At 62.9% G+C, this 27,912-nt stretch overlaps 3 protein-coding genes across 8 annotated transcripts; all 3 read right to left on the bottom strand.

Moving 5' to 3' along the window:
* Positions 1-368: 368 nt before the first annotated feature.
* Positions 369-13,621, bottom strand: MAMDC4 (MAM domain containing 4). Of its 5 annotated transcripts, none has more exons than XM_050980913.1 (28): positions 10,210-13,621; positions 9,627-9,800; positions 9,291-9,431; positions 8,895-9,040; positions 8,688-8,772; positions 8,319-8,447; positions 7,932-8,078; positions 7,679-7,773; positions 7,262-7,420; positions 6,889-6,973; positions 6,328-6,477; positions 5,898-6,002; positions 5,579-5,710; positions 5,200-5,330; positions 5,001-5,106; positions 4,612-4,728; positions 4,261-4,395; positions 4,019-4,149; positions 3,731-3,947; positions 3,266-3,403; positions 3,049-3,170; positions 2,873-2,963; positions 2,516-2,662; positions 2,089-2,223; positions 1,706-1,833; positions 1,510-1,624; positions 1,179-1,354; positions 369-635 (listed from the first exon to the last, which is right to left on the bottom strand). In XM_050980913.1, the coding sequence occupies exons 1-28, from the start codon at positions 10,586-10,588 to the stop codon at positions 594-596; spliced, it is 3,858 nt and encodes a 1,285-aa protein (XP_050836870.1). In that variant the 5' UTR covers positions 10,589-13,621; the 3' UTR covers positions 369-593. The 5 variants fall into 5 exon arrangements, with proteins under 5 accessions (XP_050836870.1, XP_050836866.1, XP_050836867.1 ...); XM_050980909.1 differs by having other exon boundaries at positions 1,706-2,322; positions 10,210-10,323; positions 10,858-13,621; XM_050980910.1 differs by having other exon boundaries at positions 1,706-2,223; positions 10,210-10,323; positions 10,858-13,621.
* Positions 13,622-13,759: 138 nt separating this feature from the next.
* PHPT1 (phosphohistidine phosphatase 1) lies at positions 13,760-15,429 on the bottom strand. Its single transcript, XM_030233124.2, has 3 exons — positions 15,166-15,429; positions 14,908-15,032; positions 13,760-14,152 (listed from the first exon to the last, which is right to left on the bottom strand). Exons 1-3 carry the CDS (start codon positions 15,305-15,307, stop codon positions 14,060-14,062), a joined length of 360 nt encoding a protein of 119 aa, XP_030088984.1. The 5' UTR covers positions 15,308-15,429; the 3' UTR covers positions 13,760-14,059.
* A 202-nt stretch (positions 15,430-15,631) lies between these two features.
* Positions 15,632-24,306, bottom strand: AJM1 (apical junction component 1 homolog). 2 transcript variants are annotated; one of them, XM_030233123.2, is made up of 4 exons: positions 24,170-24,306; positions 21,274-21,347; positions 20,946-21,024; positions 15,632-19,554 (listed from the first exon to the last, which is right to left on the bottom strand). In XM_030233123.2, exon 4 carries the CDS (start codon positions 19,489-19,491, stop codon positions 16,261-16,263), a length of 3,231 nt encoding a protein of 1,076 aa, XP_030088983.2. In that variant the 5' UTR covers positions 19,492-19,554; positions 20,946-21,024; positions 21,274-21,347; positions 24,170-24,306; the 3' UTR covers positions 15,632-16,260. The 2 variants fall into 2 exon arrangements, with proteins under 2 accessions (XP_030088983.2, XP_030088982.2); XM_030233122.2 differs by lacking the exon at positions 20,946-21,024.
* Between the last annotated feature and the right edge of the window lie 3,606 nt (positions 24,307-27,912).

Here is a 27,912-nt window from a genome sequence, read left to right as displayed (position 1 = left end):
ATTCACAAGGTGTGTGGGCAGCAGGTGGGTACTTATACACCAGAGTGGGAGCTGCCTGCTGCCCTCAGTGGTGCTGTGTGATGCCCCCCTCTGCTCTCTGCCCTCCCACCCACCACTCACCCTCCCCAAAACTACCAGAAGCACTGAGCTTCCTCCCCCTGGGGTCTCTGTGCCCTGGGAGTTATTGTGCTTTGTCCTGGGCATGGGAAGTGGCTCACACCCTCTGCAGCACCCCCTGCTCTTCCCAGCTCTGGGGGCCAGGACCCCACAATTTACTCCCCCTTCCATGGGCGAAGAACCCTGTTTGGATGAGCACAGCTACTGTGAGAATTCCCACTCGTACCCCCTACCAAAGCACGGCACATTGCTGTGTCTTGAAAGCAAAAAGTTCATGTTACAAACAACACAAACGCTTTTTCCGAGCACTTGGAGGTAGTGGTGACAGCGATGTGTCCCTGGGCCGGGCAGGCTCCCCGGGTTGCCAGCTCCCCGGTGCCTGGGGCAGAGAGCAGGCAGCTGATGGAGTGTGGGTTCATGTCGAGGGGTGATCTGCCTGGGGGGGAGCAGGGAATTCCTGCTGCTGGCTGCTAATTTCAAGACTCATCCCCCTCCAGTGGAGATATAATGACCTTGTCCTGCAAAGAAAGGTGAGTGGGAATTGGTGACAAATGGGGATTATCTGCTGTGAAACACGAGGATTTCTTCCAGGCTGCAGCGAGGACGACCTGTGTGCCAGCCCCATGACCCTGGCAGAGGCACCAAAACCCCAGTGTACCCAGGGGGCTCAATTTCTCTTGCTGGAGACCATGATGGGGCTGGTGGCTCTGCTGCAGATCTAAGGGACCTGCGGCTTAAGCCACCTTGCATTAAATTGAGTGCTGGCTGAGTGAGGATGAACCAGGTTTGCCAGACCCCCTTCCCACAAGACTCTGAGGTGGGAGCACACTCAGCTCTTTCCGGAGCAGCTGCCTGGTGGCAGCAGCACTTTTACGTCAGTCCTGCAGCTCGGGGTCACTTGTTTGTCAACAAGCAGATAAGAGGCAGAGCCCTTTGCACCTCCCTGCCATGTTGGCGGAACGCGGGGTCAGGGAGAGCCTGCTGGCATTTGCTGAGCTTTTAGGAAATCGCTGGTTTAGCACAGCTGGGGTAATCAGGGAAGTCCTTCACCCTGTCCTTACATCTCGGAAGGTGATGTTGTCGAAGCCCTGAGAACTGTTGTTCTCTGTCGGTGTCCTGCTCGCCAGCCTTCGCTGTTTCAGCCAGTACCAGCCCCCAGCAGCAACCAGCGCCACTATGACGAGGGCCAGGAGCACACTGAGCGCCACCTCCGCCACGAAACTGCCGGAGGGCTTCTCTGCAGGGGGAAGAAATGCTGTCCGGCTCGACCTACTGCCCAGAGAACTGCCTCCAGCCTCAGCACCCTGAGCAGCTCTGGGTTGACCTTTCACAGCCAGATCTGCACACACGCCCCCGGCCCCCCCCCCCCCCCCCCCCCCCGCTTCCCCGCACCTTCCACCGGACTCTCCGGGCTGGAGTGGCAGCCCACCCTGGTGCTGTACATGATGTCATCCAGTGCCACTGTCCCCTCCATCGGCCACCTCCGTGTAGTGATCTCAAAGCTGATCTGCGGGGGAAGGTGGGGTCTGGGGGGCTGATGCACGCCCGGAGACAACCTGCACCCCACTTACAGGGTGGCCCCGCTTACCTGGAACTCACTGGGGTTCTGCACTGGCACCACGGCGCCCTGCCAGCCCCGGCTGCGGTGCCCCGCCACGCTCCACACTGTGCGCTGCCCCGCCGCGCCGTGCAGCGTCACCCGCAGCTCCCCGCTGGCTGCAAGGAGGGGGCACAGGTGTCCTGGCATTACCAGCTGCCCCGAGCCCTCAAGAGCCACCGAGCCCTCCCATCCACGCCATCCTCTACTGGGATGGCAGCACCCAGAGGGAATGGGCCATCGCCTCTGCCTAGCTGGAATTGAAGCAGAGTGTCTGTGGTCCACAGGTGAGGAGGACTGAGGCGCCCACTCCCGTGGAGCTAGGGAGACCCAGGGACCCGTGGACCCCTCCTCCCTGCCCCTGCAGTGCTCACAAAGGTGCTCCGGGATGTCCATGTGGTACCAGAAGCGCAGGCAGGAGTCGGTGGCTGTGGGCAGGGGTGGGCCCTCCAGCAGGGCACTGGTGCCCCTGGCACCCAGCACGCTGGTGTCGAAGTGCATGTAGTGACCTGGGCAGGCAGGGACAGAGTGCAGGGTGTCCCCCAGTCCTGCACCCATTTGTCCCACCCCATTTGTCCCACTCTTCCCACAAATGCCCAGAGTGATGCCTGAAGGAAAACATAAATCAGCCCTGTACCTCACTGCCCTTGGGGCTGAGCTGCCCCTCCAAGGTGAAGAGGAGACAGGGATGCTGTGGGGCCAGGCCTCACAAGGTGTACTAGACTGACCCCATCCACCCCCAGCTCTTCTTCCTCACTCTGTCCATGCCAGGGTTCTCAGGCAGGGATGGGTGTTTCCTACCGTTCCTTGTACCCAGGGTGTGATCCTGCTCAGGGCCAGGGTACTTGGCCAGGGTGATCCCACTCTTCCAGCCCCAGGCAAAGCTGTGCAAGCGGGAGTCCAAAGGGCTGCTCCAGCCACAAGTGTCCTGCTCGAAGTCACAGGATGCTGGGAGGAAAGCAGGGCTGTGAGACACCCAGTACTACCTGGCAGGAGATGGGGCACCTGGGTGGTACACACCACCCCAGCTTTGGGTCAGGCCAAGCTCAGGGCAGGAACAGGTCTGTCCCTATCCCCAGGGCTTACATGCCCCCACAGGATGTCCCACCCCCCCCCCCCCGCCCCAATCCATAGTGCCCCTGTGGGGTGGAGTCTCACCTGGCTTGGGGCAGGCTCCCTCTGACACATGCAGGTCGTCCAGTGCAATGTATCCGTGGTCACCCCCAGCTCCCACTGCCTCAAACACCACCTGAGCAGGGTGACATGCTGAGCCTGCCAGCCTCCATGCACCCCTCATCACCTCCAGCTGCCCCCAGCACCCTGCCCTGTCTCACCTGCCAGTCACCATTGGGCTGGACGGTGACATGGCTGCGGTGCCAGTTGCTGCCTTCCATGGTGCTCACGCTCAGAACCTTCCTCCTCACCCTGCTCTGCTCCACGAACACCCTGAGGGAGCCTGCCCAGGGCACCCAACATGGAGCAGGGGTCCATGTGTGGGGCCCCCACCCATCTGGAGGTGTCCTCAGGGGTCTCAGGGCAGGTGGTGCTCACCTGGGGTCCCAGCGCTCAGCTGGTACCAGAAGGCCAGGCACTGGGCAGACACTGAGGGCTGGTAGGGCTGGGAGGTGAGGGCAGCCGTGTGCCCTGCAGGCAGGGAGACCCTGCCCGTGTTCACCACCATGTAATGGCCTGGAGGAAAGAAGCCCCTGTGCTGTGACTCCTGCCCAGCCCTGCAGGGGAGCACAAGGGGACAATGGGGTTGGGTTTCCCCCCAGGTCAAGGAGTCTCCCCAGGATTAGGGAGCCCCGGGGCCGGTAGACTGTATTTTGGGAGTTCCAGGGTTGGGAAGCCCTGTGCAGTATTGCCTTCTCATCCTGGGGAAGGCAGGGAGGGAAGGGCAGGCATGACACAGGGAGAGCAGGCGAGGCTGGCGTGGGGTTCAGGCAGGACACTCAGAGCAGGCAGGGGGGACATTCAGTGCAGCAGGGAAGCACCAGGGCTGCCACGGCCCCGTACCTGCGGCGGTGCCGGTGGTGTGGTCGGCCACAGGGCCAACGGTGGAGCCGGTGCCGTTGCTCTGTCGCTGCCAGGTGCCCTTTCCGCTGGCTGCCAGTCCACAGTCCTCTACCTCGAAGGAGCAGGAGAGCTTGGTCCCACAGGGTCCCGCTGTCTGCGTGATGTCGTCCAGCCCCACGTCCCCCAGGAAACCGTCATACAGCACCTCGAAAGCCACCTGCCCCCAGGCAGCGGCGTCAGACACCCTGTCCCTGGCTGGTGCCAGGGCCCTGGGAGGGCGCTCCTCACCTGGTACCGCTGCTGGCCCGTGGAGGGCAGCGTTGCCCATGCCCGGTGCCAGATGCTGCCCTGGGTTCCGCGGCGGGTCCACAGCACCACCTCCTCCCCTCCCTCTGGTCGCAGCTTGAGGTTCAGGGTACCTGGGCAGAGGGAGGCATGGGGGCAGCCATCCCACAGCCCTTGGGGACCCCACTGTCCTCAGCGTGGAAGCAGGCTGGGGCAGCCCTGGGAGGATGCCGTGGGGCACGTACCAATTTGTGGTCCCGCCAGGCGGTACCAGAAGGAGAGACAGCATGGGGCAGCAGCCGGCTCCTGGTGGGAGCTGAGGAGCTGGGCCCGCTGTCCATGGCTCCATGGCACAGAAGAGTCCACAGACAAGAAGTAGCCTGAATGTTGGGGACAGCCAGTGTGGAGGGGCCATGATGTGAGTGTTCTGCATCACCCACAGCCCAGATCTGGGTTCTCCCAGCCTGCCATAGGTGAGCTTGCTCCGTAGGCATGGGGATGCTGGGAGTGTACAAGGCATGTCTTGGCCCTGGGGATTGAAGGCTATGGGATGCCCTGGGCTCCTGGGTTACCCCAAAGAGCAATCAGCCCCTTACCCGAGCCGGTGGTGTGGTCAGAGCCCTGTCCCTGGCCTGTGCTGTGGACCCATTTGAAGTCACTGGACAGATCCTGGTACCAGCCACACATGCCCCTCTCAAAGTTGCAGGACAGCTCTGGCCAGAGAGAGGTGACAGTATAGAGGTGGAAAGGAGTAAGGCATCACAAAAGCAAGCGGGTCCCCCAAATGTCCCTTTTCCCTGCTCGCCTGCCCCACTCCCCAAGTTTATCCCATGCAGGGGTCCCAGGGCAAGGCAGGATATGTGCTTGGCCCTGGCCTCGTCCTTGTGCACCATGGTCCTGCTCTTGGACAGAGTGACAGTTACCAGGCAGCCCCCACAAAAATGGTGTGGGGTTACCCTCCCTGCCCACGCACTCCTGGCTGTACCTGCAGCTGTGGGTGACACCACGTCGAGGTAGCACTGCTCAAATGTCACGTTGTCAACACTGACACTCGCTGAGCCCCGGAGATCCACCAGTGCCAGCAGCTCGACCTGGGGGCAGCAGCCATGAGCCTTGGGTGCCTGGCAGCACTGGCATTGTCCCACTGAAAGACCCCCAGGCTGGTCCCTCTGCATCCAGCACACCTGAAAGGGCCGGCTTCTCTCTCCAAGAGGGACACAGACACGACCCCCAGTTGTGTTGCCACGATGTTGTGTCTGCCAGACCAGCTGGGTGGTGCCAGTGGTGTGATCTGTGACACTGATGGCAAGGAAGCCTGGAACAAGAGGTAGTGCAGAGACTGTGGGCACCCAAAACCCCTGGCCACCTGTGGGAGCCCTCCATGGCACCAGCCCACGGTCAAGTGGTGCAGGGACACAGACAGGGACACAGACAGGGACACAGACACCCCACCTCCAGGATGATGTGATGCGGCAAAGCAGAGTTGGGAAAGGCAGTAAAGGCAGCTGGGGGGCCTGGGAGCAGGAAGCAGGCAGGGCACTCTGGGGGTGGGCAGGAGGTTACCTTGGGGGTCACTGTGGATGTAGTAGCTCATCTCCATGGTGCAGGCAGGGCCAGAGGGGCCCAGCAGAGGCGATTGTGCCTTTGCAGGACCCACCATCTGTCCTTCTCCTGTCTGGAGGGCCAGGAAAGTCCCTGGGCACAGAAACACTCTGTGAGGTGAGGACTGGGGTCCCATATCGCTGGTAACACCTCCAGCTCAGCATCCTGCCTGGGCATCATCTCCCATTGTGCAGTGGTACCCACTGGGAGTCTTTGCTCTGGGGACTCCCATGGTGCTGAGCACTGAAGAGCATTGTCTGGGTGGTGAGAACAGTCTCACCTGTGAGGAAGGCGTCAGATTCAGTGACCTTCTGCAGACCCCAGCGGAGCTGCCCCACGCTGACATCGTGCCAGCCCCCAGCCCCTGACTCGAAGGTTGTTGTCCCTGCAAAGTCAAAGAATCCCAGAATCCCAGAATGGTTTGGGTTGGAAGGACCTTAAAGCTCATCTCATTCCACCCCTCTGCCATGGGCAGGGACACCTTCTCTATCCCAGGGTGCTCCAAGCCCTGTCCAACCAGCCTTGGACACTTCCAGGGATGGGGCACCCACAGCTGCTCTGGGCAACCCAAAACTCCAGGCTCAGTCCTGCCAGGCCATTGTTGTCCCAGGGGCTGTGCAGGCACGCACGTATCCCAGCCGTGCCAGCTTGGGGTGCCTGGTCCCCTCCACTGCTGGGGCAGTGGTGCAGGTGCCTGCTTTGGCTCTCACCACAACGCTTCTCGTCGGAGCCATCAGCGCAGGTGTCAGCGAAGTCGCAGGCCAGCTCTGCGGCAATGCAGTCCCCACTGTCACAGGCCACCTCGTCTGCTGCGCAGGGGCTGGCATGTGCCTGGCTCGGCAGTGTGACCAGAGGCTTCTCTGATGGTGAAACAACCCAGATGGAGAGCAGTGGTGAAAGGGCCAAGCAACAGCATCAGTGTCAGCCATTCAAACCACTGTCCCATGTCCCCAGGCATCTTCCTGGCTCTCCATTTCCATCCCATCCCAGCCCAGCCCAGCCTAGTTGCCACCAGCTGAAGGGGACCCGGGACCTAGTAAGAGCTGCTTGTGTGACATGTTTTGACACAGAAGAGGGAGTGTTACAGCCCCAGGAAAAAGACACCAGCTCCCCAGGGCAAGTATTTGCTGTCCTGCACCCAGATGGTCCCTGTGACGAGCAGAGGGAAAGGCAGACCATGCCTGTCCTTTGGAGGTGGTGCCATGGGTGCAAGACATCTGGGACAGCTGCCAACACTGGAGCAGGGTGAAGGACACTGCCCACCAGCTCACCCTGCTCCTTCACACAGCCCTGAGACAGGATCAGGTCATCGATAGCCACGGTCCCCCTGCTGCCAGCCACCCCCTCGATCAGCACCTGCAGGAAAGTACCATGTCAGAAACATCAGCAAGGGGTCCTGCATGATATGGGAGGCATTAGGGTGATACCAGGGAGCCATGGGATGGGGGAAGCCAGAACCTGTCATGGACCGACTCACATTTTCCTCAGGAAGGGACTCCCTCAGTGGGAGCAGGGGCAATGCTGTGGCTGACAGGGGTGCACAGTGTGAGCTGGCATGGCCACAGTGGGCTTGGGGTTGGTGTACACAGCTGTGGTCCCGGACCCCAGGGGCAGCCCAGCTCCCCCAGCATGGCAGCAGCCAACCTTGAAAGGATCCGTCACATTGAAGTCCACTCTCTCCCGGATCCAGCAGCTGCCCAAATCTCCTGTCCTTTCCCTCATCAAGTGCTTGGTAGAGTTGGTCACATAGGAGATGATGAGGCTGCTGGTGGCTGAGCCATGGAGGTGGCAGTACAGTACGAGCTGGGGATTGGGAGGAGGGTGAGCCCTTAGGCCAGGGGCACACAGCCCCCTGCATCCCACAGAGGGGCTGTGAGGAGCTCAGAGTTCCCAATGGGCACCAGAGATGTCACCAAACCACCCCCAAAAACTTGATGCCCATCCCCAGCAAGGGCCAACCACAGCCCAGCCCTGCATGAGGGTCCCCAGAGTTGGAAACCCCATCTCCTGTCACCACTATGCCCACATGAACAAGGACATGAGGTCCCAGCTGTGACTCACAGAACAGGAGTTGGTGGCTTGGAAGGTGGGGCTGCTGAGCTGAGCTGTGCCACCAGCCTGTGCAGCGGAGTCACTGCTCACATGGAGGAAAAAACCTGCAGGAGATGCTGGGGCTGAGTGGAGCCAGGCAGATGCATGGGTGCAGGACACCGCTGTACTGGCACAGCCTTGAGCAGAGCCCTGGTATGTGTCACCCCAGTGCACGTCCACCTGCAGTGGGGCTCCCCTGGGGCACTGGTGCCCCACCACATACCAGCCCTGCTGTTGCTGCTGTGGTCCCGAGTGGGAATGCTGTAGGAGGTGCCCAGTTTCAGGCTCGTGTTCCTGCCCCACACTGGTGGCCCGGCTGCCATCTCCCAGCCACAGAGATCATAGTCAAAGGAACAGCGGGTGAAGTTCTCTGTGAGGAGAAGGGACAGCAGTGACCCAGAAACTGAGGTCCCAGCCCTCTCTTGGACAGATAGATCCCTGCAATGTGTTGGACTGATGCCACCCCTCTGCAAACCCTCAGGGTCATTTTGCCCTTCTGGTGTGGGGCAGAACTGGGTGGGCCCCTGCCAGCCCAGAGCACAGCTTTGCCCCACCAAGGTGGACCCTCAGCCTCTCCACAGGACTCCTCCCTGGGGCCAGGGGTGCTCACTGCACTGCGCTGTGCCCTCGTCCGAGTTGTCCCCGCAGTCGTCGGTGCCATCGCAGAAACGATGCTGTGCCAGGCAGGAGCCGCTGTGGCAGTGGCTCTCCTGGGCCCCGCAGGCCTGCTGCCCGACCTCTGGGGTGGGGGGACACATGTCAGGGAGTGGCTGGTCCCACAGGGACATGGTGAGCACTGCCACATCATTCCTTAGGGTGGCTCAAGGGACAGGTTTTCACTGCCCACCTCATGCTCTGGACACGGCACGGTGCCCCAAGACAATGGGAGCACCCAGCAATGGGAGATCTCCCCTGGGTTTTGCACCCCATCCAGTCCCCCCAAGATCCAGCTAACATCCCAGCAGATGTTGGAACTCACCTGATAAGCCACAGTTCCTGAACATGATGTCATCGAGTGCCACCTCTGCCCTGCAGGTGGGTGGTTGTGTCAGGGAGAAGATGAGCTGTGATGGCAGGATGAGGATGGCATGAGCTGCCCAGGCTAGGTCTCAGAGCATCACCCAGCTCCTCTGGTCCCAGCTGATGGGGACAGTGCCCAGGTACCAAGGTACCAACACTGTCTCACCTGGAACTGCTCCCTGATCCGTCCAGGGTAGGCAACCAGCTGATGCCAGCCCTCTCTGCTGCGCTCAGGGCTCTGCCACAGCACCACCACCTCATCCCTGTGTGCCAAGGCCAGGCGCAGCACTGGCCGCTCTGTCTGGTTCAGTCCTGAGGGAAGCCCGAAAAGTGCCCTTGGTACAGGGCATCCAGGGTACCAAAAGGAATTAATGGAGCCCCGCCAGCTCTGGGGACTGGAACTGGGACCACCCAGGTCCCACCAGCTCTGTGTGTGGAGTGTGGAAGAGGCAAACAGGATGGCAAGGACCCATCTTAAGGTGTTGGTAGTTCAGTCCCTGCCACAGTGGCAGACGGCCCCATCCCTCCCCACTGCCCAGTAGCGGATGCTGCCTGTGCCCACCTTGGACGCTCTCGCAGCTCCCTGAGAGGTGATACCAGGTTTTGATCTCACATGTGGCAGCTGCTTCCCGCATCTCTGGTGACCTGAGCCAGGCTGTGGCCGTGGTCTTTGCTGGGGAGGACGTGGTGACCAAGAACCAACCTGGGGAGGGCAGAAAGCAGAGGGGGGGCTGCAGCCCCTAGGGGCGGCACCAGAGCTGTGCCAGCACCACTCCTGCCCCTCCAAGGGTCTTCTCCCTCCCCTGCACCCTACAAAGATAGGTGTTCTGGCACCCCAACTCCAGTGTAGTGGTGCTGTGGGTGCCCAGAGCCTGCTCACCCAGCAGCTCCCACTTACCCAGGTCAGTGCCCAGAGTGTGGTCTGAATGAGGCCCCATGCCCCACATGGCAAGGCTAGCCCGGCCTCGCACCCATCCATACGTCGAGGTGCCCACGTCCTGCCAGCCACAGTCACTGTCCTCGAAGTCACAGGTGAAGGGTGTGCCCAGCACTGCTGAGCCCCGTAGGTACCCTGAAGGTAAGCAGATGGAGGGTAAAGGCAGGTTTGGGGCCATCCTGGGGACCTGTGCCCAACCCAGGGAACTGCACCTATCCCGGGGGGCTGCACCTACCCAGGGGACCTGTGGCCAGCCCAGGGGACCTGCACACAACCTAGGATCCTGCACGCACGGGGCAGACTCACCTGCACCCAGGCGACCTGTGTTCACCCTGGACACCTGCACAAGGGACCTGCCCCTACCCTGTGGATCTGCACCCACCCCGCGGTTCTGTACCAGTCCTGGGAGACCCTGCATTTATCCTGGGCACCAGCACCACCCCAGGGACCTGTACCCACAACACCCCCCACTACATAGCCTGCTCTCACCCAAGGAGCAGGACCTGAGGGTGGGTCTGGGGGCCTGGGGAGTCTGAGCACCCACCACACTGGTTCTCATCCGTGCAGTCGCTGCAGTCACAGACGAAGTTGCAGAGCTGCTCAGCTGCGCTGCTGCAGCTGTTGACGACCACGGACCCACTGGGGAGGACGGTTCTGGCTATGAGAGAGACAATGGGGCAGAAAACCCACAGGGAACTAGGCACGGTGCCCGCAGCAGTGTGACCTGCAGGTGACATTTGCCTGGGCACCTCGGTTTGGGACCCTGCTGGGGCAGGTACTGAGCTCCAAGTGGCATTTTCCCCTGGACGATCCCTGCCCCGGCACTGTCCTGGCACTCCATATCTCTCACACTGCCACCTCCCACCGTCAGCTTCGGGGTGCCAGAGCCTGCCAGGGCACTGACTCTGTTGAATCGCACCCATGCTTCCAGTCCCAGCCCCCTTTTTGGAATAAATAAGAATATCTAGATGGTTTCCGTCCCACGCTGAACAAAGCTACTGGAGATCCCCAGCCGGTGCTGGGGGCTCCGGCACCCGCTCATCCTGGGAACCCCGGGCTGAATTCCCCAGGAGAGCCCAGTGGGCTGGCCCAGTGCTGGGACAAACTGCCGTGGAGGACCAGAGTGGAGCAGCCAGCACGGAGGACCCTTCCCTCCAGCCACACAATCCCCACCCATGTCGGCAGAGCTTACCCAGCAGCACTAGGAGGGCCAGCATCTCCTGCCTGACTGCAGCCATCCCGGCCACCGCGACGGTAAAACGGAGCTGGAAGAGGCCACACTGTGGCCCCGGGCTGGAATGTACTCCCCTGGACCTGCCTGCGTTGGACTTCAGCCCCGCTGTTATCGGCTCCCTGGCTAGGGAGCGGGTTTATGGCACGGCTGCGCCGGCAGGGACCGCGCCGCGCCGTCCTGTCAGCAGCACCGGCGGCACCTCAGCAGCGAGCTGCAGCCAGGTGCCCGTGGACACCTTCGGCTTTCCCCCCGAACCTCTCTTCTTCAGTCCGTTTTCCATGCAGAACAGGACGGTGGGTGACACTGTGACTGGGACAGGGCACAGCCCCCTGGAATATGTTGGCTTGGTGGGGGATGAGAACACTTCCTGCTGAGCCAGGGATGCTGCCAGCCCTGTTGGGGATGCTGGCACCTCTGCCAGGGATATGGGGGCTCTGTCAGTCCCTGTGCATAAGGAGAGTGGGAGAGACTTTGGATGCAGGATTGGCTGTGGGCTGCACTCTGGCCAGAGAGAACAGCTGAGCTGGGAGTCAGCTGTATCTCCAATATTCCATTTTATCCTGCCCTCTGGCAATGGGAAGTAATTTCCACTTGTCTTGTCACTCCAAGCTCTAGTCCAAAGTTCCTCTCCAGCTCTCCTGGAGCCCCTTTAGGCACTGGAAAGGACTCTGAGGTCCCCCTGGAGCCTGGGGATTCCAAGACACCAGCCTTCATCCTGCCTGCTCTGCTCCAGCTGGCAGGAGCATCTCAGCACCCAGCTCATGAATGTCAAGGGGTGCAGGGGCACAGCTCCAGGGCCATAGCCAGGTCAGTTCTGGGGTAAAACATTCCTGGCAGACTCCCAGCGAGGGCTGATGAGCCTGGAAGAAGCACAGATTGGTAGCCAGAGCTCCACAGATCACCACCAGTGTTGCCTGGCGATGGCAACTACTGACCCCACTGGTTTCCCTACCTGGGCAAAGGAAGGGGCTGCTACCCCACAGGACCCCTCTCCCCTCTGCTGCCGCAGCCTTCGTGCCCTGAGAGGCAGATCCTTCCACTGAGCCAACTATCTTGGAAGGCAGATTGCAGCAGGATTGCATCAGGGGCAGTAAAACACAGGCTCAGCTCCTCCCAGTGCAAGCCAGGCCCAGTGAGGACCAGCAGCCCTACATCCCCCAGTCCAGGCATGCTGGAGAGCAGGAGCCCTGCCCAGGAACCTGGCAGCACCAAGCTGGCCACTGGCAAAGTAGCCACTGGCCTCCTGGGCGCCATGGGCAGCCTCTCTCCGAGATGTGACCCCTCCCCTTTGCACTGGGGATGCTGGTACTCCCAGTATGAGATGTGGGCACACCGGAGCAGATTGAGTGATAATGATCATGATCACAGGATAGTACAGAATGGATGGCACAACAGGAGGTCACCACATCCCACCCCTCTGCTCCACAAGGGTTCCCTGGAGGATGTGTCCCAATGGCTTTTTGATCTCCATAGAAGGATATTCCCTGATGATGATGAGGGGACTGCATCTCCCACAAGGAGAGGCTGAGCTAGATGTGCCCAGCTTGGAGGTGTAGGGGAATGTCATCAGCCCTGGCAGGAGGGTGCAGGGAATGTCATCAATGTAGGGGAATGTCATAAGCCCTGGCAGGAGGGTGCAGGGAGCCAACCCTTTGAGCGGGGAGCGTCCCAGTAAGGACTGAGACAAGAACAAAGCAAGAACAGCAAATACCACTTGAAAGAAAAACCTTTTTTTCCTGTGAGGGCTGTCAAACCAGAGCAGATTCCCAAGCTGCTGGGAGGTTCAATTTGGGGAGATTCTCAAACCCCACCTGGTCAAGAATCATGGAACTCTCTGTGTTGGAAGGAACCCACAAGGACTATCGAGTCCAACCCCTGAGCCTGCACAGCACATCTCAGCAATCCCACCACAATGGACTCACTAAAGCTGGCTCTGCTAGGCCAGTGGATGGACAGGACATCCCAGAGGTGCCTCCAAGCTCCACAATCCAGTGACTTGCAGGTTTGCAGCTCTGTATCTTCTGGGTAATATTCCCCCAGCACAGGGGAGAGTCACCTTGCAGGATGGAGGACGAGGCACAGCAGAGCCATGTTTTTGCCTGGTGAGACTCATCCCCCCATTGTGAGCTTTCTTTGGAGTTTGGGCACAGGCTGAACTTTGGAGCCAGGGTACAGGCTGAGTGAACCCTGCAAGGCTCGGGACACAGAGGAAGGAGCCCAGATCCCTGAAGGCACAAGGCAGAGCCAGCAGCAGGGAGCACACAGGGTCAGAGTCTGACAATGAAATGGGGCTGGGACTGGGCTGGGAGGGTTCTCCAGCCCTAGGATCATGTGGGACAGTGACTGAACCAACCCAGCCTCCACATCTCCCTGGAGCTCTCCAGCCACTGAAGCCTCCAGCAGCTTTTCCCAGTCTCCCTCTACTGCTCCTCATTTGGAAGCACAAGCAGGGAGAATCCCTGGGAAATTCTGAGCTGGTCCTAGGTGGCTGGAGGGATGAAGTCAGGGAGGATGCCCTTCCTCAAGGTGCGACAACCCGCCAGAGTGGGAATGGGCAAGTTCTTCCCAATCATGTTCCCAGGTAGCTCAGTTCCCTCCCCATGGGAGATGGGGGTGGTCCCTCCCCCAGGTCCATCCTGCCTTTCCCTCGCCCAGGCCTGGACATTGCTTTTCCCTCTCCTGCTTTAGCCCTTTCCAAGGCAAATCCCAATACACTTCCTGCTGTTCCCACTCCAGACTCTGCCTGCTCCCATGCCAGGTTCCCATGCCAGGCCCCCCTCAAGGGGCGGATAACCTGGGGGTTCCCTTCCACTGTCAACAGGCATAACCCAGACCTGGGAAGGAGCAGCCGAGTCGTGAGCATGGCCACCAGAGCAGCTGTGCTCCTCCAACGACTTTAATTCTCACAGATACATGTGGATGAGCCCCTGGCACCAGGAGGCTGGGGCAGAGCAACCACTGGCTTCACCAGCTTTGCCATGCCAGGGAGGTGGGAGCACCTGGCACAGGGACAGTCCGGTGATAGTGGAGAATGGGCGAGTTCAACACAGAGGAAAATCAGGAGAGTCTGGAGCATGGCTGAGCATGGGGAGCCTGCTGCCACCACCCTGGTGCTGCACACAGCTGTGCCAGTTCTGGGCTGGCACCACAGACAGAAGAGTCAGTACCCTTCATCTGCCCAGGTAATCTCATAGTCAGGATACTCTGCCTTCAGCTTCTCTGTGGTCACAGCGTGGTCAGCTCGTCCAAAGCCCTGCATAGGAAAAGAGGGTTCCCAAGGAGAGCTGGTGAGAACTTGCAGGGAAGCCTGGCAAATCCCCAGGGCAGCTCTGGCAGACCCCAGCAGCAGAGAGGCCACAGAGCCTGTGCCAGTCCTTCCTGACTCCAGCTGAGGCTGGTGGAGCACCCAGGAAAGAGGACAGTGTCACCCTGGAGCTAGGAAAACTGTGTGCACTGTGGCCCAGGGACCAGCACACTGCCCTGGTCCCAGCTACGCTCTGCACTCAGCACCCAGCACAGCTGGTGCTGCAGCACAGCCCTGGGCTGGGGTCAGCATCCAGGGACCCAGCATGATGTCCCCAAGAATGCCTCCAGTCATCCTTACAAGGCTCCTACAGCACCCACCTGACACTCCTGCAGGAACATCCTAGGGACACACAAAGCGGAGACAGGGTAAGAACTCTGCAGCCCAATTCCCCCTGGCAGCATCCAGTGCTGGGTACAGCCACTGTACCCATGGGACCTCCGGGGACTCTGGGTGTCTGGCAGCCCCACAGGCAGGTGCTGGGGAGTTCGTGGGGTGACCCTACTTTGGCCAAGCACTGCTCACCGGAAAGGGCTCTGCGGTCTCCCCTACCTGGGGCACTCGGGAAAACGCCCAGGAGCGCCGCCCCTCCCAGCCCTTCCACCCCCGAGGGGGTGCGATGCCAACTCGGCCGCCGTCAGTGGGACCCACCCCACGAAGGGAAATGCTGCGTCCATGCGTGGGTCCCCCCGGCTCCTGCTTACCACCGAGTACCCGTAGACGTGGATCTTCCTCTCTTCAGGGCGGTGCGACAGGCGGCCGCCGCCCAGGCACTCGCAGCTCAGGCCGTGCCGCGCCAGCTCCTCCGCGGTGCGCTCGAACAGGTCGGCTGCAGGGAGGGAGCGGGGGTGGCGCGGGGAACCCCCGCCTCAGCCGCCGCCCCGGGACGGGCCAGACGCCCGGCAAGCCCCCGCACGCTTCCCTGGGCCACAGCCCCGCCCCGCACTCCCGACGCCCCTCACCGTGGTACTCGGCCCAGCTGTAGCCTCGCACGACGTCCTTGGCGGGCGCGCCGGCCCCGCGCACCCGCACCAGCACGTACTTGAAGACACCGTCGCCATCGATCTGCACGTCCGGCACCCGCGACAGCGCCGAGCCCGCCATCGCTGCCGCCCACACGCCGTGCCCGCCTCCACCTCCCGGCGTCCAACCAGCGCCCGGCTCCTGCCCGTGTTCCCGCCTCCTCCACCCGTTGTCCAACCAGCGACCGACTCCTGCCCGTGTTCCCGCCCCCTCCGACCGGCGTCCAACCAGCACCCGGCTCCTGCCCGCGTTCCCACCTCCTCCACCCGTCGTCCAACCAGCGCTCGCGGAACCAGGCTCCGCCCCCAGCCGGCGCGGGGTTCCACCGGGCAGCGGCTCTGGGGGCGGGCGCTGCGGCCGGTGCCGGTGTCGGTAGTGGGATCGACAGCGGGGAGCAGGACCGGGCAGGGCGGCGCGGGCGCCCCAGGTGAGGGGCCTTGGCCACGACGCCGGCTCTGCCTCGCCTTCCCTGATCCCCTCCACGGTCACCTCTCACTGGCGATTAACCCCGACCCCGGTCAGAGTCCCCGCCCGCCCCCCGCGATCCCACTCCCCCGGCAGCGTCCAGGGACCCCGCAGCCCTGCCCCGCTCTGTGCCCAGAGCCCGCGTGGGATCCCAGGGCCACCCCAGCACCTGACGCTCCCGCAGTAACAGCAATGGCTACACAGACACGGCGGGGACACTGTCCTGGTGCAGCCCAGTCCCAGGCGCTGGGTATGGCCGCTGAGGGACCCTCCGTGCTGAGGGGACCCTGGGGCAGGCCCGAGGGGCTCTGGGTTGCGGCAGCCTCGGTCGGCAGGAGTTGGGGGGGTGCGGGGCGCCGCTGCTCTGGCCAAGCACCGCTCACCCGAGAGGGCTCTGCAGGGGCTCCCCAGGCTCTGGGCTCCAGGGTAAGCTTCGGGCTGTGCTCCTGTCACCGCCCGGTCCACCCAGCACTGTCGGCTGCCCGCAGCCCCCTCCCCTTGGTGTAACAGCCGAGGGGGTTCTGACAGGACAGCACGTATCGACAGAGGGGGTGCGCCCCGCCCTGCATTCACATGATGTCGTCCAGGAGGTTGGGGCTGGCCACCCAGTCGAGGGTGCGAGGCTCGGAGGCCGCCATAATCATGCACATGAACTGTTTGCCCGTCCTCTTGTCGATGGGGTAGATGGTGGTGGGGGTGAAGCGCTTGTTGCTCTCCACGAAGTCGCAGAGCTGCTCGTAGACAGCAGGGAATTCGTGACGCAGGAAGACGCCGCGGATGCGCAGCTCCCGCTGAATGTTGATAAAGCAGACCTCCCGTGCCTTCCGGCCCTCCTCCCCATCCTTGTCGATGTCCGCTGTACCGGGCGGTGGCGTCAGGATCAACGTTTCCATGTCCCGCTCCTTCTTCAAGATCTTCTTCTCAGGGCTGGAGGAGGCTAAGGCCACCTTGGCATATTTCCTGACCGTCGGCACCTGCATCTTCGGTGACGGCCTCTCTGGCACTTTCTGAGTGACGGCCACGGTTACATTCAGCAGGAAACATTCGTTGGGGTCGTACTGGTTGCCTGTCTCCCGCAGCTCCTGGGCATACTCTCCCAGGTTGTCTGAGTAGCTGTCCAGCTCCCGCAGGGACAGGTACGTGGGGGACATCAGCAGGCTCTCCAGCCCAAACTGGAGAAAGTTCTCGGCGGAGCCCGCATTGGGGAAGCCCAGGAAGAGGACGCCACGGCCGCGGGAGAGGTATCCCACCTTGGCAATGCGTGAGAAAGCCTTGTGCACCTCGGTGTTCTCGCGGCAGAACTGAAGGACATGGCGGCAGATGCTGCCCACCCGCCCGTAGACGCAGCTGGCCTTGTGCGTGTCCCAGTCCTCGCGCCGGCAGTGCCGGGAGCAGTAGTAGGTGTAGCAGCTGTGGCACGATTTGAAGTAGAGGCAGGCGTTGAACATGGTCTCTGTGCGCCGGCACTTGGCATTGGAGCACATCATCATGTCGTCCTCCTCAGCGCTCAGGTCGGGCGAGCAGTTCTCCGGTGACTTTTCGAAGGGGCTGGTGGCCGGTGGGCGGCGCGGGGTGCCAGCATGGGAGCTGGGGCCCGGCTGCTCCTTTGTGGGTCGGGGTCCCTCGGGCACATTGTGAGGGACCCGCCTGCCCTCTCCCCGTCGGGGGGGGCCCGAGGCGCTGCTGCTCAGGAGCTGCTTGAGCTGCTCTGCGAGGCTGTCCCTGTCCCCCGAGCGTTGGCCCGGTGCCGGCTTGTAGTCAATGACAAGGTCGGTGATGAGTTCGTCCAGCTGCTCCAGGCTGCGCTGGCGCCCCGAGCCGCCCTCCCTGGGGCTGGGCTGTGGGGCGCAGGGCACAGCGTAGGGCCTGCACTCCCGGCCTGCGTCCAGCATGTCCCAGCTGGCCGAGCGCCTCTCGCTCCGGCCCAGCCCCTCGGCGCGGATGTCGTTGTCGGTGATGGTGATCTCTGGCGTGACGTACCAGGAGCGGCCCAGGGGCCCACGGCTGCCGTCGGCGTGTACCCGCTCGAGGATGGAGCTCTCGGAGAGGGACAGGGCCGCATAGCGCTTGGGTGAACTCGACAGGTTGATCACCACAGGCTGCCGGCGCTCCTCGGGGGATAAGGCACGGTGCTCTTCATGGGCGAGCAGGTTCTCGTAGCTGCGCCCACGCAGCAGGGCCTCCTCCCTGCGTGCTGCTGGCGCCAGGATGTTGTCCCAGGATTTGGAGTAGTGCTGGGTCTCCCGGCCCAGCCGCGGTGGGGTCACGCCGTAGCTGGCATGCCAGGAGGAGAACATGGCCTCACGCCCGGCCGGCTGTGGGGTGAAGCGGGACAGTTGCAGGCTCTGGTAGGGCAGCGTGGCCCGCTCGGGGCAGTACCAGTCCCCGAAGTGCAGGGGCTGCGCGCTGCGCGGCGGGGGGCACGTGCGCGACAGCACCTCCCGCTCCCGGTACTTCCCATAGTCCTCGGGGTAGAGCAGCCGCGGGGAGGAGCCGAGTGCTGGATATGTCCGAGCGTCCTCGGCGTAGAGGGTTTTGACAGGGGTCCCACGCGGGGCGTAGTAGCGGGGCTCATCCCCATAGAAGGTGCGGGCAGGTGCCTCCTGCACCGGGTAACCCCGCGCCTCCTCCACGTACAACGTCCGGGGCGGCACTGTGTGAGCAGCAGCCTTGGCCGGGTCCTCTGTGTAGAAGGGCTGGGGCACGGCGTGGCGGCTGGGGTGGGGGTAGCTGGCATAGCCAGAGCTGCGGAGGGGCATGGCAGGGCTGGGGCACCGCGCCGACTCCTCTGCGTAGAAGAACTTGGCTGGAACGCCGGGGGCCGAAAAGGTCATGCAGCCCCTGTCGGGGTACTCCCTGAATTCCCGTGAGGCTGGCACGGGCACTGTCTGGTACGCCAAAGCCCGGGGGTCTGCCTCGTAGTACTCACCGGGGTAGGGCAGCAGAGGAGGATCCCCACTGTAGGAGTCGCTGGGGGTGGGCGTGCGGGACGCGGTCGCCTGCCGGCTCCCTGGCACGGTCAGGCTGCGGGCGGCCCCAGGGGTGCGGGGCCAACGCGACGGCTCCGGACGGTTCGGGGCTGCCCGCAGGCTCCGCGCCGTGTGCACCAGCACTGCCTCGTCCGGCTTGATGTCCACACGGCACTTGACGTGTGGGCTGGCGCCCACCTTCGCCCCCGGCCCTTCCTCGTAGCAGTTGCTGCCCAGGCAGAGCGGGGAGATGCGGCTGACGCTGCTCCGCTGCGGCTGCAGCTTGATGGGGTGAACCTCGTTGGCCAGTGCCCGCAGCGGCATTGGGCCCTCGCGGCGCGGCGAGGGATCAGTGCGGGAGGGCTCCCGTGCCACCCGCAGCACCTCCCGCCCACGCCGGGCTGGCGGCGGTGATGCCGCCACGGTGATGGGCACCGGGGTCAGGGTGGACTTTACCCGCGGGGCGCTCTTGGAGCGGGCTCGGCGCTTCGGCTCGCTCCGCGGCACGGGGGCTCTGCCGCTGTAACGGTCTGGCTTCGGTGGCGCCTGCCTGCCCGGCGGCCCCGGCGTGGGCTCAGGCATGCCGGGGCGCGGACAGGCGCGCTCCATGGCCAAGGGGGTGCCCAGCTCTTCCAACGACTCGATGAAGTCGAAACTCCTACAGTGGCGCTTGTTGAAGGGCTGCGGCTCGCAGGACAGGGAGGAGGACATGGAGGCGTCACATTGTGCTAGGGGCTGACAGACAAAGGAATCCCCAGGGGCTGCTGTCGCCACCTTGATGTCTTGGTACACCGTGGACACCAGAATGTCAGGTGGGTCTGTTCGTGTCATCTTAAAAGCGACTCTTCTTCTGCCAGTTCCCTGTCACACGGCCTCAGAGGACGGCAGCCCACCCTGCAAGAGAACACATGAGGTGCCTCAATCCTGGAGTGACCTCGTATCAATCCCCACAGCTCCTGGCTCAGAGCTGGGGATTGGCCATCTCTTCAGAAAGGAATGTTTGGGGCATCCCAGCCTCCACTGCTGCTGTCGATAGTCAATCAGCTGGAGGAAGAAACTGGAAAAAGTCTCCAGATCCAGGGTGCAAATCACGGAGCAGCTGGCAGGACACCAATGGGGGCAGCCGGGAACTGCATACCAGCTCAGCACAGCAAGAGGAGAACACAGAGTACTGTGCCCTCTTCCTGGCCCACAGGGCACAGGGACTATCTTGCAGAATCACAGAGTTGGCAGTTCTGAGCAGGGCTGTGAGGGTTCAACACCAGGGTTTTCCATGGGGAGTGTGTGCTCAGCCCTGGTGAGAGCATCGGAGTGGTGAGGGATCTCCTGGGACTGTGTGTATCCACGTCCCAGCACCAGCGCTGCAGGAACCAGGGCCCAGGGACAGGCACCATGAGCACCCACCATGTTGGCTGGGAAGCCCCCACGGTCTGGGGCTCTGTACGAGGCAGGAGCTACAACCCCTCCCTGTGGTGGCTGCACCCACTGTGGCCCACAAACACCTCTGTGGGGTGGTCACAGGGCTGGCTACACAGAATTGCACACTCTCTGGATCTTTCAGATCAGGAATGGCAGAGGGGTGTTGTGGTGGATGCCCAAACCCACATGTCAGCAGTGATTCTTGCATCCGCTCCCTGTGCCAGAGGAGCTGTGCTGGCTCAGTTCCCTCTGGCTTTGTTGTCTTCTGTGACCCATGGCTGTGACATGTCTCCTGGGCTGGAAAGCGAGTCTGATGGTGGCTTCAGCTGCTGTGGGACATGGGGTCTGACACCCACTGTGTGCCAGCACCAAGCAGCCCAATACTCTGGGACAATGCTGTTGGGTGGCCAGAGTAGGCAGAGTCCCCAGCCACAGTGTGACACAGCTGTGTGACAATGAGGTCATCAGCACAAGGTTGCCACAGTGCATGGTGGGGACAGAGGAAGGGGTCTGCCCACAGGACTAAGTGGGTTGTAGCACTGACCTTCCCTACCAGCCCTTTGACAGCTGCCATGGGTTGTCACCAGCACTGGGAGATGTGCATCTTCTCTGCCCACAACAGGGACCCCCCCAGCTGTCACCTCACCCCGTCCTCTGAGCATTGGGTGTTGTGGCCACCAGGGGCCTGGGTGCACTGGTTGACGCTGGCTGCTCTGTGTTGCACTAAAGATGGGTGGACACTTGGCTTTAAGGAGCAGCAGAGGACCACAGGGAGGATGTTTCTTAGAGAAAAATAATTGACTTTATTTAGCAAGAAGCATTGACTAAGCAGAGATGGGGAGGGGATTTGGGTTCCTCCTCATTACCTGCTCCAAAGCTGGGGGGATGCAGATGCTAGAGCTGAGGTGACTCCAATGGCCTTTGGGTATCTGTCCATGTGATGGGCTGGGGAGAGCAAGATGCCATGAGAAAGGTGATGGGGGTCCCAGTGCCCCCATGCAGAGGTGGGAGGGCAGGTTTGCCCCCAAAAAGGTGGCCCAGTACTGGCTCTGCTGTGTTACAGTATGTGGGAGCTGGGCTGGATCCGTCAAGGCAGCAGCCCACGCCACAGCGATGGTGACAGTGGCATTGGGAAGCCCATTCCTGTGGTGTCGGGGTGGCTGGTAGGCAGGGAACTGTAGCCCAAGGTCCTACCTGGTCCAGCAGCAGCAGTGAGGGGGTGGGTGGGCTGAGGTGGCCGAGGGGCCTGTGGTGGCTCCATCCCAGCCCTGCAAAACAAACAAGCCACATGAGTCTCCTTGGGTACCTCCAGTGTGGTGGAGGTGTGGCTGCCAAGGCCATGGATGCCTTGTGAGCACATGGAGCACCCTCAAGAGACCCCTGCAGCCACAGCCCTGCTGAACCAAAAAGAACTGTCACCCAAAGAACTGTCACCCAGCGAGGCCACTGTGTGCATCCCTATGCACTGGGGATGTAGGCGCTGCATCCCACAGGCACCAGTCTTCCACCCACCCAGTGGCACCCACTGCCGGTGGAGCTGTGGGGTTGCCATGGTTTCTCCAAATTATTCCTCCTCTGCGAGGACAGCGTGGGTGCAGACAGCGTGGGTGCAGGGGGAGGCTTGCGCGGGGAGCTGGGGCTCTGTGGCACTGCAGGGAGAGCAGAGCCCTTCTGCAGCTGCAGGAAGCCTCTGCCTGTTGAGGGGGGCAGAGCAGGGATGGCCCCACGGTGCTGCCAGTGCCATTATGCTCACATGCCCACCAGCCTCTGACATCAACTCTGCAGGGAGAGGGTTTTGCATCCCCTCTGCTCTCCACCCCTCCGGCTGGTGGGCATCCGGTTGGTTCGATGCCCCCTTGGCACCCAGCACTGCCCAGTTTCGGCAGGCACCAGCCTCCCTACCCAGGATGCCCACACGGTGTCACCCTGTGGATGTGACACCTGCCGATAGCACTTGCAGAGCGGCCGGTGCCCAGGAGTGGACGGGAGCCGCCCCCCGTGGGGTCCTGCCCTTGCTCCCGGCATGGGCCCACGCGCTGCTCTCTCTATGCTGCCCGTGAGTACTGGGCTCTGGCAGCACGGGGGGCTGGGCCGGGGGCGACCCTGCTGCCAGAGGAGCCCAGGGAGGATGCCCGGAACTGGGTCACTGCCTGCATGTGCCACGTGAGGGCTGTAGGGGGAGGAGTGCAGACCCCCCACCACCGCATCCCGCACTGCCCACGCACTGCAGTACCCTTCCTGCCCCACAACCACAGCGAGCACTGCCTGCACACTGCCCGCACACTGCTTGCGCTGTGCCCCAAACTGCCCATACACACAGCCCTGCCAGTGCACGGCCTGTCCGTGCTGCCCTCAGCACTGCCCACTCGCTGCCTGTCTCTGCACATGGCAAGGGCTGCTGCCTGCCCATCCTGCACTTGGTGCCTTGCCAGGGCACTGCCCTGCGCACTCTGCCCACACACTGCCCACCCTTGCCCGCACACTGCCTGGGTATTGCTGCCCATCCTGCCTGCTCGCTGCCCACACACATCCTGCTGAGCACACGGGAGTGCTGCAGTGGGTATGGTGCCTGCACACTGCCTGCACATGCAGAGTGCTGAGCACACTGCACTGGCCCCCTCCCAGCACCCCCAGCACACACTGCGCTGCACCAGGCCCACTGCACACACGGCCCTGTGGGCAAGGCCAGCAGCATCAGCATGGCCCCAGCACTGCCCAGCATGGCCCCAGCTCTGCCCCAGCTCTGCCCCAACACTGCCCCAGCACGGCCCCAGCAGTGCCCCAAGTGCTACCTTGAGCGCACCAGCGGCCCCTGCATCAGGACAGGGAGCCAAGGACAGCGTCCTGCTGCAAACACTGCTCGAGCAGATGATGCTGGAGGTCCCACCAGCAGCTGCCGTGGGGGCAGTGTCTGTGCCCATGTGTGCCCGCTGTGCACAGCCAGCCTTGCTGCGCACGGGCCTGTGCCCCGTGTGTGTCAGTGGAACACTGATAGCCGCTGCTGCCTGGGCACTTCCCGCAGCGGGAGCTGGCAGCCGACACGGTCTGTGGTGAGGGAGCCCACTGCCCATCCCACCGCTGCTCCGTATCCGCGGCAAATAGATGCTCCCTCCCCCGCCCCGTGCCACCCCCAGGATACGCACATGGTGCCCTGTGCCCCTGTGGCGGTTGCCCGCCCTACACATCAGAGAGCCCCTCCACTCTGCTCCCCAGCCCCGTGAATGAGCTTCTCTGCCCCTGGCACTGCCACATCGCCCCCTGTCCCTGTCCCAAGCCCACCGGGCCCAGATGGCTGCCAAACCCGAATGCAGCATGTGCCCCCGGAGGAGTCATCCTGCCGGGGGAGCAGCACCCCAGGGTGCAGGGGACGGCCTGACCCGTGGCCCCTCTAGTCCCTCAGCGGGGGGGGCACCCGCAAACGGGCAAGGCCGGGGGACAGGGGAACCAGGAGCAAGCCAGGAGGGCGAGTTGTGGGGCCGGGGCTGGGGGTACGGTGCATGGAGTGGCCCCCGGGGGAGGACGGGTCTGTCCCAAGGCGCTGCCGCAGACGCCGGGGCGGTGGCCCCGGCTACCCCCACCCCGCTGCGCACCGGCACCAGGAGGCAGCGGGCCCGCTGGGCCGCGCAGGGCGCTGAGCTGGGCACCGGGGGGAGGGGTGACGTGGCTCGGCTCGAGCGCTGCGGTGGGATGGGACGGAGATGACGATGGGGTTGGGGCTGGGAGATGAGGATGGGTATAGGGATGGGATGGGGATAGGGCACACGGGAGTATGAAGAACCTCGAAATACCGTTGCGATGGGGTGGGATGACTCGGCTCGGGATCACGGGATGGGGATGGCCCCGGTGAGACTGGAGGAATGGAGGGAGCACAGACAGACGGGGACGGGGATGTGGGGCACGGGACGATGGTGTGGGGAGCCTGGGGGTTGGGATGCCCCGGGAAGATCTTCGGGGAATAGGATGGAGATGTGGAACACGGTGGGGGGCAAACGGGGAAGATACGATGCGATGCGATGATCGAGGGGAGGCTCGCGATGAGTGGCTTCCGGGGGTACAGCAACCCCCAGCCCCCTGCCCGGGACCCCCTTACCTGGTCCGCGCCAGCCGCTCTGGCGGCTCCCGCCGCATCCCGCAGCCGCCGCTGCCGCCGCCACCGCCGGGCTAGGTTGGGGCTGCCGCCGCCCTGGGGACCATGGCCCGGCTCCGCCCGATCCGTCAAGGCAAGGCACGGCACGGCGGCACGGCACGGCTCGGACCAACGCTCTGCAGCCTCTTGTTTTCCCATTAATACGGCAGGCGGAGTTACTGGCGAGGCCGGGACCGGAGCCTCCCCCAGCACCGCCCCCAGGCCGGTCCTCATCCCCATCATCCCCACCCCCATCCCCATCTATCTCCACTCCCCCGCCCGGCTCTGCTCGGCCCCGGTTCCCGCCCCCCCCCCTCCCCCCATCCCTCGCAGCACCCTCTCTTCCCCCGGAACCTCCGGGCAGGGTCTGGGAGCTCTTTGTGCCATCCCCTCAGGTTTCCCAGCTCCATGGCTGTGAGTGTCCGCGGGACTCCGGTGCCCGCGGGGGCACACGGGCTCAGCACCACACCCTGTACAGAGACCTCACCGCCCCCGCAGGCACGGGGGCCTTGCAACGGCAGCTGCCCAGTGTCGGCAGCCCCCGGGCCTGTCCTGCCTGACCTTGCCCCATCACCGCGGCCGTGCGCGGCCGGGCCTGACTGGGCAGCGAAATCCCCTGTAAGCTCCTCCATGGAATGGCCTCGTTTTAACAGAGTCTCCGGGGCTGTCACTGCCTGTGGTGGCTGGAGCCTACAGGGGATGCTCAGTGATTGAGATGGATGAAGGAGGCACAGAACAGCTCCCAGCACACTCAGGCCCCAGCATCTGGAGATGCATAGCACGGCCCCTGAGTCACAGCTGTGCCTCAGTTTACCCCCGTCACCTCCTTGAGGTGCCCTCCACTGCCCACTGCTCTAGGGGCAGCCCCAGCACCTGTGGGGTGCCCTGGCAAGGAGCCATGGCCATGGCCCTGGGACCCACCAGTACCTGCTATGGCTCCAAGCCCTGATCCAAGGCTGCTGCTCTCCATGTGTTTCTGCATGGCAGGTGCACCCCGGGATTTGCTTGATTCAAAATCTCTGTAGCTAAGAACTTTCCTTCTTCCACTGCAGCTCCAGGAATAGACTTCCACTGTCTCTGGCGCCTGCACCAGGCAGAACGGTGCTGGCGGGCCTGTGGCGAGCTGGCACTGCTGTGATTCCTGCAGGAATGCCCTTGGGAGCAGTGGGCATTGCCCAGTCCACTGGCACCAGCTGTGTGTGCCCTGGGAGCCGGACTGAGCGCCAGGAACTCATTGCACTGACGAATGGCACAGAAACTGGAGGAAGAGCTGGGAGCGGGGTGAGCCTGTCCGTGCTGCACACACGGGGCCAAGAGCCTGCACCATGTTCAGATGGGCCCCATCACCCCCGCCCCCCACTCACTCCCCGGCACTTCCATGTTCCTCTCTGCAGGACACAGGGCTCCGGCTGCTGGTCCAGCCGCTCCCCCTGCCCCCGGCTTCCTGTCCCCTCGGTCCCCGCCGTGCTGCTCCATCTGCTCCTGCCTGCTGCCAGCCCCGAGCCAGCCAGCCCCGAGCATCGCCGATGTGGCCGCAGATGCACGCCGGAGCACCGGGCAGGCTCCACATCGCCCGCGGGTGCAATCACCCGAACGACGCCAGAGCCCATCCCTGTGGAATGCCGAGTCCGTGCATGGAGGAGTACCCTGCCCTTAGGGCATCCCCTACAGTGCCACCCTCTGTCCGTGCAGCTGTGGCTCTGGGTGACACCTGCAGGGATTGAGGTCACCTGTCCGGAGCTCTGGGCTTTGGAATGGTCACTCAAAGGTCCGAAATCAGGGAACAAACGGGTTGGACCATGTCCCCCAAGCCCCATGGCAGGGGCCAGTGGGACCATCTGCTCCCTGTGTGAGGCTGTTATTCCAGGCTGGAAGGTGCTTAGGGATCCAACTGTACCGCGGGCAGGTCTCCACGCACCGGAGATGACAACGCCACGTCATGTGCTCAGGGTAATGGGGCTCTGGACACTGCCTTCCCCTCCTGCTCCTCCTCCTTCTCCTGCTCCTTCTGCTCCTCCTCCTGCTCGAGCCAGTGGCAGCCTGTGGCAGAGGAGAAGATCCCCGAGGGCTGCGGTCATGCTGGCTGCTCAGGGCTGTCACCTGCCCTGAGCACGGGGCCGTGCTGCTGCTTTGGGCTGTGACACCCTGGGTTCTCAGTCTGTGGCACTCAGGCAGGGGAGGCAACCCTAGCCCCCCAGGAACTGAGAAGAGGTGGATGGCAGGGCGGGGAGGCTGCCCCTGGCCTTGCAAACAACACCCACAGGGGTGGCAGCCCCTCAGATGGAGGGGACTGCCTTGGCACAGCCATGTGGGCAGCAGGACTGAGCAGGTTGGGATGGAACTGTCCCCTACCCCTGTGTGGAGGACAGAGGTGTTGGGCCCCTGCCATGGCTCTGCAGGTCCAGGCTTGTCCCTGGCCGAGCTGCCTGGGGCCCTGTTGTGCCATGGGAACACGTGAGTAGCCAGAGGTATCCCACAAGCCTGGGTCCTGCAATCCTACAAGGAAAAGGCCAGCCTGGTGCCTGTCCCTAGGCAGGAGCAGCTCCTGTCTCTGTGTCTGGGCTGCCCCACTGTGGCTTGCTGTCAAGGCCAGTGGCAGCCAAGCTGGGCCAGTGTGGGGGCAAATCCTCCTTTCTGTGGGGCCTTTGCCTCCTTGGTACTGAGTCCTCCCCCAGACCCCACAGGGAGCAGAGCCACAATATTCACTGTGTCCCTGTGGCTCAGTTTCCCCACCTGCCTCTGACAGTGTGGACCTGGCCAAAGTGTCTGCAGGTGACAGACTTAGATCTGCTGGGCCCCATCGAAAGGGGGAACTGAGGCCAGAGGAACAACATGGCCAAATGTCACCCTGGAGGTCTGTTGTGACTCTGGACACTTGGTGAGACCCAAAGCAGGGCAGATCTCATCCTGAGAGGGATGTCTGGGGTCACACCTGCCCTACACAGCTGCAAAGCTGAGGGGGGCGGGGTGTTGGGGCCTCACAGCCCTTCCCAAGGACCAATTCATTGAGGCCGCGCTGAGAGCTCGCTGTGAGATTTGACATTAACCTGGCACAGGAGATCCCCTGATCCAGCCCATTTGTGTCTCTTGGTGCAGCTCAGAGCAGGAAGGACCACCCAGCACAGGAGCCCCCCATGCCTGCGTTGGGGATGCTGTCCGTGGTGGGGCCGGGCATGGGGGCAGGGGCCAGCAGGTTTGGGCTTGGGGGTCCCCTGAGCCAGCCCTCAGGTCACACCAGGACCTGTGGAGGCACAGCAATGAGGTCAGGGACAGGGGAGACTGGTGGGGACCACAGGGACATAAGTAGGGGAGCACAGCTGGCTGGGCCAGCACAAAACAGTTTTGAAGCATTAGAAAGACCTTCCTGGGCATTTGCAAAACACTGCCAGGAGGGCCAGAGGTTCACCAGGAGGCAAGTATGGGTAGGAGCAGGTGGGCAGTGAAGGGAGGCCTCCAGAATAAGGGTTTTCTCCGGGATACCTGTGGCAGCAGTAGCTGCCCCAGCAGGCATGGAGGCCTTCCCAACACTAAGGCCAGCCATGGCACCAACTGTCCCTGGGAAGGCTGATCTGTAACCTCTGTGTGACAGCTGTGGAGGGACAGAGGGTCAGACCCCAGCCAGGGGGGCTGACAGAACAGAGGGCTGGAGCCCTTTTGCTCTGGAGCCAGGCTGGGAGAGCTGGGATTGTTCAGCCTGGAGAAGGTTT

This window comes from Serinus canaria, chromosome 17 (genome assembly GCF_022539315.1).
Source record: "Serinus canaria isolate serCan28SL12 chromosome 17, serCan2020, whole genome shotgun sequence".
In the NCBI taxonomy this organism is placed as follows: domain Eukaryota; kingdom Metazoa; phylum Chordata; class Aves; order Passeriformes; family Fringillidae; genus Serinus; species Serinus canaria.
This window is presented reverse-complemented; position numbering and strand designations above follow the sequence as displayed.

Excerpts from the sequence above, each read along its gene's own strand:
- AJM1 (XM_030233123.2), bottom strand. The coding sequence starts at position 19,491 with ATGACACGAACAGACCCACCTGACATTCTGGTGTCCACGGTGTACCAA.
- MAMDC4 (XM_050980909.1), bottom strand. The coding sequence starts at position 10,903 with ATGGCTGCAGTCAGGCAGGAGATGCTGGCCCTCCTAGTGCTGCTGG. Across the intron at positions 6,478-6,888 it reads GGGCTGTGTGAAGGAGCAGG|AGAAGCCTCTGGTCACACTG; the intron begins GTGAGCTGGTGG and ends TTTCACCATCAG. Across the intron at positions 3,171-3,265 it reads GCTGAGCGCTGGGACCCCAG|GCTCCCTCAGGGTGTTCGTG; the intron begins GTGAGCACCACC and ends TGCCCTGGGCAG.
- PHPT1 (XM_030233124.2), bottom strand. The coding sequence starts at position 15,307 with ATGGCGGGCTCGGCGCTGTCGCGGGTGCCGGACGTGCAGATCGATGGC. Across the intron at positions 15,033-15,165 it reads CAGCTGGGCCGAGTACCACG|CCGACCTGTTCGAGCGCACC; the intron begins GTGAGGGGCGTC and ends CCCTCCCTGCAG. Across the intron at positions 14,153-14,907 it reads ACGTCTACGGGTACTCGGTG|GGCTTTGGACGAGCTGACCA; the intron begins GTAAGCAGGAGC and ends TTTCCTATGCAG.